The sequence below is a fragment of the Scyliorhinus canicula genome, chromosome 4 (genome assembly GCF_902713615.1).
Source record: "Scyliorhinus canicula chromosome 4, sScyCan1.1, whole genome shotgun sequence".
NCBI classification, from domain to species: domain Eukaryota; kingdom Metazoa; phylum Chordata; class Chondrichthyes; order Carcharhiniformes; family Scyliorhinidae; genus Scyliorhinus; species Scyliorhinus canicula.
The window spans coordinates 3,013,765-3,027,002 of record NC_052149.1 but is presented as its reverse complement, the minus strand read 5'-3'; the positions used below and the strand labels follow the sequence as shown (position 1 = coordinate 3,027,002).

At 48.3% G+C, this 13,238-nt stretch overlaps 1 protein-coding gene across 1 annotated transcript in view; it reads right to left on the bottom strand.

Annotated features, from left to right (window-relative positions):
• erich3 (glutamate-rich 3) overlaps nucleotides 1–13,238 on the bottom strand; it is a 123,231-nt gene that overhangs the window by 6,192 nt on the left and 103,801 nt on the right. The window contains exons 16-17 of the mRNA XM_038793412.1: nucleotides 6,325–11,766; nucleotides 3,204–6,204 (exon numbers count right to left, since the gene is read on the bottom strand). Of these exons, the coding sequence (XP_038649340.1) occupies nucleotides 3,204–6,204; nucleotides 6,325–11,766 (8,443 nt within the window). The remainder of the gene's footprint in view (nucleotides 1–3,203; nucleotides 6,205–6,324; nucleotides 11,767–13,238) is intronic.

The window sequence follows — 13,238 nt, the reverse complement described above, 5'->3', positions numbered from 1 at the left end:
TTTCCAGGCCCAGTGTGTCTGACACTGTTTCCAGGCCCAGTGTTTCTGACACTGGTTCCGGGCCCAGTGTGTCTGACACTGTTTCCAGGCCCAGTGTGTCTGACAATGTTTCCATGCCCAGTATTTCTGAAACTGTTTCCAGGCCCAGTGTGTTTGACACTGTTTCCAGACCCAGTGTTTCTGACACTGTTTCCAGGCCCAGTGTGTCTGACACTGTTTCCAGGCCCAGTGTTCCTGACACTGTTTCCAGGCCCAGTGTGTCTGACACTGTTTCCAGGTCCAGTATTTCTGAAACTGTTTCCAGGCCCAGTGTGTCTGACACTGTTTCCCGGCCCAGTGTGTCGGACACTGTTTCCAGGCCCAGTGTGTCTGACACTGTTTCCAGGCCCAGTGTGTCTGACACTGTTTCCCGGCCCAGTGTGTCGGACACTGTTTCCAGGCCCAGTGTGTCTGACACTGTTTCTGGGCCCAGTGTTTCTGACACTGTTTCCAGGCCCAGTGTTTCTGACACTGTTTCCAGGCCCAGTGTGTCTGACACTGTTTCCAGGCCCAGTGTGTCTGACACTGTTTCCCGGCCCAGTGTGTCGGACACTGTTTCCAGGCCCAGTGTGTCTGACACTGTTTCTGGGCCCAGTGTTTCTGACACTGTTTCCAGGCCCAGTGTTTCTGACACTGTTTCCAGGCCCAGTGTGTCTGACACTGTTTCCGGGCCCAGTGTGTCTGACACTGTTTCCAGGCCCAGTGTGTCTGACACTGTTTCTGGGCCCAGTGTGTCTGACACTGTTTCCAGGCCCAGTGTTTCGAACACTGTCTCCGGGCCCAGTGTGTCTGACAATGTTTCCAGGCCCAGTATTTCTGAAACTGGTTCCAGGCCCAGTGTGTCTGACACTGTTTCCAGGCCCAGTGTGTCTGACACTGTTTCCAGGCCCAGTGTGTCTGACACAGTTTCCAGGCCTAGTGTGTCTGACACTGTTTCCAGGCCCAGTGTGTCTGACACTGTTTCCGGGCCCAGTGTGTCTGACAATGTTTCCAGGCCCAGTATTTCTGAAACTGGTTCCAGGCCCAGTGTGTCTGACACTGTTTCCAGGCCCAGTGTGTCTGACAATGTTTCCAGGCCCAGTATTTCTGAAACTGTTTCCAGGCCCAGTGTGTCGGACACTGTTTCCAGGCCCAGTGTGTCTGACACTGTTTCAAGGCCCAGTGTGTCTGACACTGTTTCCGGTCCCAGTGTTTCTGACACTGTTTCCGGGCCCAGTGTGTCTGACACTGTTTCCAGGCCCAGTGTGTCTGACACTGTTTCCAGGCCCAGTGTGTCTGACACTGTTTCAGGGCCCAGTGTGTCTGACACTGTTTCCAGGCCCAGTGTGTCTGACACTGTTTCCGGGCCCAGTGTGTCTGACACTGTTTCCGGGCCCAGTGTGTCTGACACTGTTTCCAGGCCCACTGTGTCTGACACTGTTTCCGGGCCCAGTGTGTCTGACACTGTTTCCAGGCCCAGTGTTTCTGAAACTGTTTCCAGGCCCAGTGTGTCTGACACTGTTTCCGGGCCCAGTGTTTCTGAAACTGTTTCCAGGCCCAGTGTGTCTGACACTGTTTCCAGGCCCAGTGTGTCTGACACTGTTTCCGGGCCCAGTGTGCCTGACACTGTTTCCAGGCCCAGTGTGTCTGACACTGTTTCCAGGCCCAGTGTTCCTGACACTGTTTCCAGGCTCAGTGTGTCTGACACTGTTTCCGGTCCCAGTGTTTCGAACACTGTCTCCGGGCCCAGTGTGTCTGACACTGTTTCCAGGCCCAGTGTGTCTGACACTGTTTCCGGGCCCAGTGTTCCTGACACTGTTTCCAGGCCCAGTGTGTCTGACAATGTTTCCAGGCCCAGTATTTCTGAAACTGTTTCCAGGCCCAGTGTGTCTGACACTGTTTCCCGGCCCAGTGTGTCGGACACTGTTTCCGGGCCCAGTGTGTTTGACACTGTTTCCAGGCCCAGTGTGTCTGACACTGTTTCCGGGTCCAGTGTGTCTGACACTGTTTCAGGGCCCAGTGTTCCTGACACTGTTTCCAGGTCCAGTATTTCTGAAACTCTTTCCAGGCCCAGTGTGTCTGACACTGTTTCCGGGCCCAGTGTGTCTGACACTGTTTCCGGGCCCAGTGTTTCTGACACTGTTTCCAGGCCCAGTGTGTCTGACACTGTTTCCGGGCCCAGTGTGTCTGACACTGTTTCCAGGCCCAGTGTGTCTGACACTGTTTCCAGGCCCAGTGTGTCTGACACTGTTTCCGGGCCCAGTGTGTCTGACACTGTTTCCAGGCCCAGTGTGTCTGACACTGTTTCCGGGCCCAGTGTGTCTGACACCGTTTCCAGTCCCAGTGTGTCTGACACTGTTTCCAGGCCCTGTGTTTCTGACACAGTTTCTAGGCCCAGTGTTTCTGACACTGTTTCAGGGCCCAGTGTGTCTGACACTGTTTCCAGGCCCATTGTTTCTGACACTGTTTCCAGGCCCAGTGTGTCTGACACTGTTTCCAGGCCCAGTGTGTCTGACACTGTTTCCGGGCCCTGTGTTTCTGACACTGTTTCCGGGCCCAGTGTGTCTGACACTGTTTCCAGGCCCAGTGTGTCTGACACCGTTTCCAGTCCCAGTGTGTCTGACACTGTTTCCAGTCCCTGTGTTTCTGACACAGTTTCTAGGCCCAGTGTGTCTGACACTGTTTCTGGGCACAGTGTGTCTGACACTGTTTCCAGGCCCAGTGTATCTGACACTGTTTCCAGGCCCAGTGTGTCTGACACTGTTTCCAGGCCCATTGTTTCTGACACTGTTTCCAGGCCCAGTGTGTCTGACACTGTTTCCAGGCCCAGTGTTTCTGACACTGTTTCCAGGCCCAGTGTTCCTGACACTGTTTCCGGGCCCAGTGTTCCTGACACTGTTTCCAGGCCCATTGTTTCTGACACTGTTTCCGGGCCCAGTGTTTCTGACACTGTTTCCAGTCCCTGTGTTTCTGACACAGTTTCTAGGCCCAGTGTTTCTGACACTGTTTCAGGGCCCAGTGTTCCTGACACTGTTTCCAGGCCCATTGTTTCTGACACTGTTTCCGGGCCCAGTGTTTCTGACACTGTTTCCGGGCCCAGTGTGTCTGACACTGTTTCCAGGCCCAGTGTTTCTGACACTGTTTCCGGGCCCAGTGTGTCTGACACTGTTTCAGGGCCCAGTGTGTCTGACACTGTTTCCAGGCCCAGTGTGTCTGACACTGTTTCCGGGCCCATTGTGTCTGACACTGTTTCCGGGCCCAGAGTTCCTGACACTGTTTCCGGGCCCATTGTGTCTGACACTGTTTCCGGGCCCAGTGTGTCTGACACTGTTTCCAGGCCCAGTGTGTCTGACACTGTTTCCGAGCCCAGTGTGTCTGACACTGTTTCAGGGCCCAGTGTGTCTGACACTGTTTCAGGGCCCAGTGTGTCTAACACTGTTTCCGGGCCCAGTGTTCCTGACACTGTTTCCGGGCCCAGTGTGTCTGACGCTCTGTCCCTGTACTGTTTTTCTGACACTGTTTCTGGGTCATTTGTTTCTGATACTGTCGCTGGTTCCTGTGTTTCTGACACTCTTTCCAGGTTGCGTGTTTCTGACACTATCCCTGGTACCTGTGTTTCTGAATCTGTTTGTGGATCCTGTGTTTCTGACACTGTTTCCCTCGCCTGTATTTCTGACACCGTTGCTGGGTTTTGTGTTTTTGACAATATTTCTGAGGTGTTTATTTCTGTCACTGTTCCTGTGATATCCACTTCTGAAATTATTTCTGAGTCCTGTATTTCAGGCACAGTTTCTCTGTCTTGTGTTTCTGACACTGCTTGTAGATCTTGCGCTTCTGACACTGTTTGTCGGTCTTGTGTTTCTGACACTGTTTGTCGGTCTTGTGCTTCAGACACTGTTTCTGGGCTTTGTGTTTCTGACACTGTTTGTAGATCTTGTGTTTCTGACACTTTTTGTAGGTCTTGTGTTTCTGACACTGTTTGTAGGTCTCGTGTTTCTGACACTGATTCTAGGTCACGTGTTTCTGACACTGTTTGTCGGTCTTGTGCTTCTGACACTGTTTCTGGGCTTTGTGTTTCTGACACTGTTTCTAGGTCTTCAGTTTCTGACACTGTTTCTAGGTCTCGTGTTTCTGATGCTGTTTGTAGGTCTCGTGTTTCTGACACTGATTCTAGGTCTCGTGTTTCTGATGCTGTTTGTAGGTCTCGTGTTTCTGACACTGTTTCTAGGTCTCGTGTTTCTGACACTGATTCTAGGTCTCGTGTTTCTGATGCTGTTTCTAGGTCACGTGTTTCTGACACTGATTCTAGGTCACGTGTTTCTGACACTGTTTGTCGGTCTTGTGCTTCAGACACTGTTTCTGGGCTTTGTGTTTCTGACACTGTTTCTAGGTCTTCAGTTTCTGACACTGTTTGTAGGTCTTGCGTTTCTGACACTGTTTGTAGGTCTTGTGTTTCTGACACTGTTTCTAGGTCTCGTGTTTCTGACACTGATTCTAGGTCTCGTGTTTCTGATGCTGTTTCTAGGTCACGTGTTTCTGACACTGTTTCTAGGTCTTGTGCTTCAGACACTGTTTCTGGGCCTTGTTTTTTGGATACTGTCGCCGGGTGCACAGTTTTGGACACTGTCTCTGGGTCCAGTATTTTGGGTACTGCTTCCATGTCCTGTGTTTTGGATACTGCTTCTGAATCCTGTGTTTCTGACACTGTTTCCAAAATGTATGTTTCTAACATCTCTTTTCTGCCTTGTGTTTCTACCGCTGAGTCCCTGTCCAGTGTTTTGGACATTGTTTCTGGTACCTGTGTTTTTGCGACTGCTTCCTGGTTCTGTGTTTCTTGTAGTGTTTCCAAATGTACCTTGTACACTGTTTCTAGGTCTTGTGTTTCTGAAACTGTTTGCTGGTCTTGTGTTTCAGGCACTGTTTCTAGGTCTAGTGTTTCAGACACTGTTTGCAGGTATTGTGTTTCAGGCACTGATTCTAGGTCTAGTGTTTCAGACACTGTTTGCAGGTATTGTGTTTCAGGCACTGTTTCTAGGTCTTGTGTTTCTGACACTGTTTCTAGGTCTTGTGTTTCTGACACTGTATCTAGGTTTTGTGTTTCTAATGCTGTTTCTAGGTCATGTGTTTTGGATACTGTCTCCGGGTCCAGTATTTGGGACATTGTCTCCAGGTCCTGTGTTTCTGACACTGTTTTCAAGTCTTGTATTCCAGGCACTGTTTCTAGGTCTTGTGTTTCAGACACTGTTTCTTGGTCTAGTGTTTCTGACACTGTTTCTAGGTCTTCTGTTTCTGACACTGTTTCTAGGTCTTCTGTTTCTGACACTGTTTCCAAAATGTATGCTTCTAACATCACTTTTCTGTCTTGTGTTTCTACCACTGATTCCCTGTCCTGTGTTTTGGACATTGTCTCTGGTACCTGTGTTTTTGTGACTGTTTCCTGGTCTTGTGTTTCTGACACTGTTTCTGTCTCAAAAGTTTCTGACACTGTTTCCCTGTCCTGTGTTTCTGAAATTATACCGGGCACCTGTGTTTCTGAAACTGTTTGCAGTTCTTGTGTTTCTGACATTGTTTGCACGTCTTGCGTTTCTGACACTGTTTCTAGGTCTTGTGTTTCTGATGCTGTTTCTAGGTCTCGTGTTTCTGATGCTGTTTCTAGGTCTTGTGCTTCAGACACTGTTTCTGGGCCTTGTATTTTGGATACTGTCGCCGGGTCCACAGTTTTGGACACTGCCTTTGGGTCCAGTATTTTGGGTACTGCTTCCATGTCCTGTGTTTTGGATATTGCTTCTGCATCCTGTGTTTCTGACACTGTTTCCAAAATGTATGTTTCTAACATCTCTTTTCTGCCTTGTGTTTCTACCGCTGAGTCCCTGTCCAGTGTTTTGGACATTGTTTCTGGTACCTGTGTTTTTGTGACTGCTTCCTGGTTCTGTGTTTCTTGTAGTGTTTCCAAATGCTGTGTTTCTGAATCTGTACCTTGTTCTTCTGTTTCTGGCATTGTTCCCTGGTCCTCTATTTTCCAGACTGTTTCCTGGTATGGTGTTTCTGATACTGTTTCTGTCTCAAATGTTTCTGACACTGTTTCCCTGACTTGTGTTTCTGAAGTTATACCTGGTACCTGTGTTTCTGACACTGTTTGCAGGACTTCTGTTTCAGGCACTGTTTCTAGGTCTAGTGTTTCTGACACTGTTTCCAGGCCCAGTGTGTCTGACACTGTTTCTAGGTCTTGTGTGTCTGACACTGTTTCCGGGCCCAGTGTGTCTGACACTGTTTCCAGGCCCAGTGTGTCTGACACTGTTTCCAGGCCCAGTATTTGGGACATTGTCTCCAGGTCTTGTGTTTCTGACACTGTTTTCAAGTCTTGCATTTCAGGCACTGTTTCTAGGTCTTGTGTTTCTGACACTGTTTCTAGGTCCTGTGTTTCTGATACTGTTTCCAAAATGTATGCTTCTAACATCACTTTTCTGTCTTGTGTTTCTACCGCTGATTCCCTGTCCTGTGTTTTGGACATTGTTTCTGGTACCTGTGTTTTTGTGACTGTTTCCTGATCTTGTGTTTCTGACACTGTTTCTGTCTCAAAAGTTTCTGACACTGTTTCTGTCTCAAAAGTTTCTGACACTGTTTCCCTGTCCTGTGTTTCTGAAACTGTTTGCAGTTCTTGTGTTTCTGACATTGTTTGCAGGTCTTGCGTTTCAGACACTGTTTCTAGGTCTTGTGTTTCAGACACTGTTTCTAGGTCTTGTGTTTCAGACACTGTTTCTAGGTCTTGTGTTTCAGACACTGTTTCTAGGTCTTGTGTTTCAGACACTGTTTCTAGATCTTGTGTTTCAGACACTTTTTCTATGTCTTGTGTTTCTGGCACTCTTTCTAGGTGTTGAGTTTCTGACACAGTTTCTCGGTCTTGTGTTTCTGATACTGTTTCTAGGTCTTGTGTTTCTGACAGTGTTTCTAGGTCTTGTGTTTCTGACACTGTTTCTTGGTCTTGTGTTTCTGACACTATTTCTATGTCCTGTGTTTCTGACACTGTTTCTATGTCTTGTGTTTCTAACACTGTTTCTAGGTCTTGTGTATTGGATACTGTCTCCGGGCCCAATATTTTGGGCACAGTCTCTGGGTCCTGTGTTTCTGACACCGTTTCCAAAATGTAAGTTCCTAACTTCACTATTCTGTCTTGTGTTTCTGTGACGGTTTCCAAATGCTGTGTTTCTGAATCTGTACCATGTTCTTCTGTTTCTGGCATTATTCCCTGGGCCTCCATTTTCCAGACTGTTGCCTGGTTTTGTGTTTCTGACACTGTTTCTGGGTGTTGTGTTTTTGACACTATTTCCCTCTCCTGTGTTTCTGAAAGTATATCTGATACCTGTGTTTCTGACTCTGTTTGTAGGCCCCGCGTTTCTGACACTGTTTCCCTCACCTGTCTTTCTGACACTATTGCCGGGTCCTGTGTTTGTGACAGTATTTCTGGGACGTATGTTTCTGACACTGTTTTTGAGATATGTGTTTCTGACATTATTTCTGAATCTTGGGTTTCTGACACTGTTTCCCTCTCTTGTGTTTCTAACATGTTTTTCCTGTCCTGTGTTTCTAACATTGCTTCTGAGTCCTGTGTTTGTGACTCTGCTCTGGAGTGCTGTGTTTTTGACACTGCTCCCAAGTCTTGTGTTTCTGACAGTGCTCCTGAGTCCTGTATTTCTGACACTGTTTTTGAGACCTGTATTTCTGGCACAGTTTCTAGGTCCTGTGTTTCTGACACAGTTTTGAGGTCCTGTGTTTCTGACACAGTTTCTAGGTCCTGTGTTTCTGACGCAGTTTCTAGGTCCTGTGTTTCTGACACAGTTTTGAGGTCCTGTGTTTCTGACACAGTTTCTAGGTCCTGTGTTTCTGACGCAGTTTCTAGGTCCTTTGTTTCTGACACAGTTTCTAGGTCCTGTGTTTCTGACACAGTTTTGAGGTCCTGTGTTTCTGACACAGTTTCTAGGTCCTGTGTTTCTGACGCAGTTTCTAGGTCCTGTGTTTCTGACACAGTTTTGAGGTCCTGTGTTTCTGACACAGTTTCTAGGTCCTGTGTTTCTGACGCAGTTTCTAGGTCCTGTGTTTCTGACGCAGTTTCTAGGTCCTGTGTTTCTGACACAGTTTTGAGGTCCTTTGTTTCTGACACAGGATCTAGGTCCTTTGTTTCTGACACAGGATCTAGGTCCTGTGTTTCTGACACAGGATCTAGGTCCTGTGTTTCTGACACAGGATCTAGGTCCTTTGTTTCTGACACAGTTTCTGGGTGCTGTGTTTCGAACACTGTTTCCAGATGCTCTTTTTCTGAATCTGTTCCTTGGCCCTGCGTTTCTGATGCTGTTTCCTGATCTTGAAATTCTGAAACTGTTTCACTGATCTGTGCTTTTGATACAAATACCCAGTCCTGTGTTTCTGATATTAATTCCCAGTCCCACATTTCTGATGCTGTTTCCTGCCCCTGTGATTCTAACACAATCTCTCTGTCCTGTGTTTCTGACACAATCTCTCTGTCCTGTGTTTCTGCTACTGTTTTTCTGTCCTGTGTTTCTACCCCCAAATCCCGGTCCTGTGTTTCGACTAATCCCCTGTCCCGTTTGAGTGCTGTTGCCTCCACTGACCTTTCTCCAACTCCCTCTACTTCAGTTCCTGCTCCCGGTTCCGCTGATAGCACATTATCAATGTCCTCTGCTCCCGGTTCACACACAGCTTCCTCTGCTCCAGGTTCATACACAGCTTCCTCTGCTCCAGGTTCACACACAGCTTCCTCTGCTCCAGGTTCACACACAGCTTCCTCTGCTCCAGGTTCACATCCAGCCTTCTCTGCTCCAGGTTCACACACAGCCTCCTCTGCTCCAGGTTCACATCCAGCCTCCTCTGCTCCAGGTTCACATCCAGCCTCCTCTGCTCCAGGTTCACATCCAGCTTCCTCTGCTGCAGGTTCACACACAGCTTCCTCTGCTCCAGGTTCACACACAGCTTCCTCTGCTCCAGGTTCACATCCAGCTTCCTCTGCTCCAGGTTCACATCCAGCTTCCTCTGCTCCAGGTTCACACACAGCTTCCTCTGCTCCAGGTTCACATCCAGCTTCCTCTGCTCCAGGTCCACATACAGCTTCCTCTGCTCCAGGTTCACACACAGCTTCCTCTGCTCCAGGTTCACATCCAGCCTCCTCTGCTCCAGGTTCACATCCAGCTTCCTCTGCTCCAGGTTCACACACAGCTTCCTCTGCTCCAGGTTCACACACAGCTTCCTCTGCTCCAGGTTCACATCCAGCCTCCTCTGCTCCAGGTTCACACACAGCTTCCTCTGCTCCAGGTTCACATCCAGCTTCCTCTGCTTTAGGTTCTTCCTCTCTGTGTCTCCAAGCCTCGGGATTCTTTGCGCAATCCTCGGACTCCAATTCACTGAATCCTCGCGTTGCCTTGGGATCACCTCCAGCAGCTTCCATCAATGCTATAACGGCCGGTGCCAAATGTCCCGCTGGTTTTTCAATTTCATTTTCTTGCTTTGAGCTGGCTTCTGTTCCCTGGTTTTCTGAGCCCATTACCTCTCCCCCTAGTAGCTCCTGATGGCCCATCAGCTGCTGTAGAGGGTGGGTTTCAGATCTAACTGCTGAAACTGCCTCTTCATTTTGGAATTTCACACCTTCCTCATCTTCCTGCTTGATCTCGGTGATTGAGCGGGTTTTGGCATCTTCTGCCAAAGCTTCGAAATCCTTCTTCATTTCCACTCCGTTTGCTGTCTGTTGGCCGGAAGCTGTTTGACTTTCTCTTTGGTCAATTCGGGAGCAGATTTCTCTGCGGGTCACAAAATCTGCCCCCGTCTCCTGCGTTTGTGGAGCTCCCTCCCTTTCACCGGGAGTTCCTTCACTTCCTCCAGCCTCCATCAACAGACACCTCAACTCCTCCTCGGCAGCATTTCCTCCTGAACCAGGTTGCATTATTCCCACGTTGCGATTCTCAGACCCACTCGCAGGAGCTGCCGTGTCCTCTTCAGTTTGAGATTCTATCCCAGCCGCTTCTAATTCTACTTCTGCGTCTGTTCCCGCTGCAGCTTCCGAGTTCATCGCAGTCTGACCTGTTTGCTCACTTGTCAGAATATCAAGAACTGGAATTTCTAACCCAACAATCTGAGACTCCAGCTCCATGACTTGAACATCTCCATCACTACGTCCCATCTCCATTCTTGAAGATTTGGAATTTGACTTAGAATCTGTCTCTTCTTCTACTTCAAACTCTTCTTCAATCTCCAGATCATCTATTAATTCTTCCAATGAATCCACAGTGCTTATACTATCTTCAACTTCATAAGGGATCAGTTTTAGATCAGAAACCATCAGGTCTGGATTACTTCTGTTGATAACCTGGTAGCTTCCAATTGGTAACAAGCCCATGCTTAGATTCTCTTTGTCATCACCAGTCTCTAAACCTTTGCCCATTGGTTCATTCCCAACTGGGTTAAAGTTGACACTGAGAGAGTCCAGTAACAATATTCCGATCTTAGAAGCTTCTTCCAGATCTTCATAGTTCTCAACTATTGATTCACACTGATGCTCCTGACTTTTTGATAATGATTCCTCAGTGAATTTCCTAATTTGTGCTTCCTGAACCTTTCCAATATCTGTAGCACTCCATCCCAGAGTTTCCATGTCCACATCATTCCACTGCTCCTCGGATTCCACTCTTTTGAAGGTTTCATTCTCCACATCTGGAATGTTTTTCATTTTTGTTTTGAGAATTGTGGTCTGGTCAATCTCAGTTATCTCCCGTTCTCCAGTTCCCAGTCCTGGAATAAAGGGATAGTTTGGCATTTTCCCATCCAATTCTTCAAGTTTGAATCCTGTTAATGTCATAGATGCTACTGTTCCATCCTCAACAGTTGCTAAATCATTGGAAGAGTGCGTCCATTGACTCAACTCTTCCTGTTCATCCTTCATCACAAAACTCTCTTGTTTGAGAGCGGGTTCCACCTTCCCCTTTCCTCTGATGTTCAGTATGGGGCTCCGCACCGAGGTGGCCGATTGTACATTTCCAGCCATCTCACAACCTACATATGCCCTTTCCTCCATATCAGGGCCTGCCCCAGACACTTCCAAACTCAGCGGGTGAGATTCCGACGGGATTGTACTCACTGCTGACACACTCCTCTTCTTGTCTGGTACACCCTGTCCTTCCACATTGTCTCCTATTTGCGTGTGCACCTCAGAGTTTTCAGGATCCCTTCCTGTGGGAGTTTCTCCCGTGCAGGCTTGTGGAGCCAAATTTTGATCTGCTGATCTTGAATCCTCTGCGTCTCCAACATCTTTGGTTTGTGTTCTATCTCCCTCTGATGCATTCTCATCTTTCAGCGTTCCGTCCTTTGCTTCAGAGAAGTTTCCTTCCTCGGTTTCGAGATGTATTGACGTTGGCCAGTCCAAAAGACCTTCCTCTTTCTCTGCAGCCTTGACACCGCTGGGAGCAGAGGGAGGCCGTTCCAAGCTCTCACTCACTGGATCTTCCTTCAGAGGGGCGCAGGCAGTGTCTTCACTCTCAGTAATCTCCATTGCCCCTTCCCCCCTCTTGCCGACTACGATAGCTGGATCACTGCATCGGCCTGTTAACCCTTCCACGTCCAGCGTTGCTGCAGTTTCCCTGGGATTTATAGATAATGAATGTGTCGATCGCTCTGCCATCACTCTCACCGACTGTGCTACGCCTGTCAAGGTCACCTCAGCTTCCCTGGTGGTGGGTGGAATTTCATCTGAAACATAACAGGAATGGCAGAATGTCAGATGAAGGAGCTCTTTTATCGTCGCTACAGTTTACAACAACAATTTACACTTTAAAATTGGTTTTAAAAATAATCTGTGTGTTTCACAAGAGCTATTATCATAATTTGACACCATGGCCCATAAGGTGACAATGACCAACAGCTTGGGTGAAAGATGTTGGTTTGAAGCAGCGTCTGAAGGACAGAGAGAGGGGGGGGGAATTTCCAGATCTTATTACACAGACAGCTAATGGCCCAGATACCAGTGCTTTATATAAATGATTTAGATGTGAATGTAGGAGGGTTGATCAGTAAGTTTGCGGATGATATGAAAATTGGTGGGGTGGTAAATAGTGAGGAGGATAGACTTTGATTACAGGATGATTTAGATGGGCTGATCAGTGGATAAGTGTGAGGTGATGCAGGACAAACAAGGCAAGGGAATACAGGATAAACAGCAGGACCCTGGGAAGCACTGAGGATCAGAGGGAACTTGGTGTACATGTACACCCGTCCCTTAAGGTAGCAGAGCAGGCGGGTACAGTGGTTAAGTAGGCAGATGGTATACTTGCCTTTATTCGCCGAGGCATATAGTTTAAGAGCAGGGAGGTTATGCTGGGACTGTATAAAATGTTGGTTAGACCCCAGCTAGAGTATTGTGGGCAGTTCTGGAATCCACATTATAGGAGGGATGTGATAGCCACTGGAAAGGGAGCAGAGGAGATTTACCAGGATGTTGCCTGGGCTGGAGAGTGTTAGTTATGAAGAGAGATTGGATTGACTGGGATTGTTTTCCTTGGAGCAGAGGGGACTGAGGGGGGACAGGATTGAGATGTATAAAATTATGAGGGGCCTGGATAGAGTAGACAGGAAGCAACCTTTCCCCGTGGGGGAGGGGTCAATGACCAGGGGGCAGAGATTTAAGGTGAGGGGCAGGAGGTTTAGAGGGGATGGGAGGGGAAACCTTTCACCCAGAGGGTGGTGGGAGTCTGGAACTAGCTGCTTGAAAGGGGGGTGGGGGCATAGACCCTCATAACATTGAAGAAGTATTTAGATGAGGGATCCCAGGGCAGACACGGCTATGGGCCAAGTGCTGGGAAATGGGATTAGAATAGTGAGGTGTTTGTTTTTGACCGGCACAGACGTGATGGGCCTAAGGGCCTTTTCTGCGCTGTATGATTTGATGACTCTATGACATCACTTGTGGAATGATTAAAATCAGGAATGGCCAGAATTGGAGAAGGTCATAGATCTCGGATATAGAAAGGGCTGCAGGGGATGGTGGAGGTTACAGAGATAGGGAGGGGGCTGCAGGGGATGGTGGAGGTTACAGAGATAGGGAGGGGTGTAGGGGCTGGAGGAGGTTACAGAGATAGGGAGGGGTGTAGAGTCTGGAGGAGGTTACAGAGATAGGGAGGGGTGTAGGGGCTGGAGGAGGTTACAGAGATAGGGAGGGGGCTGCA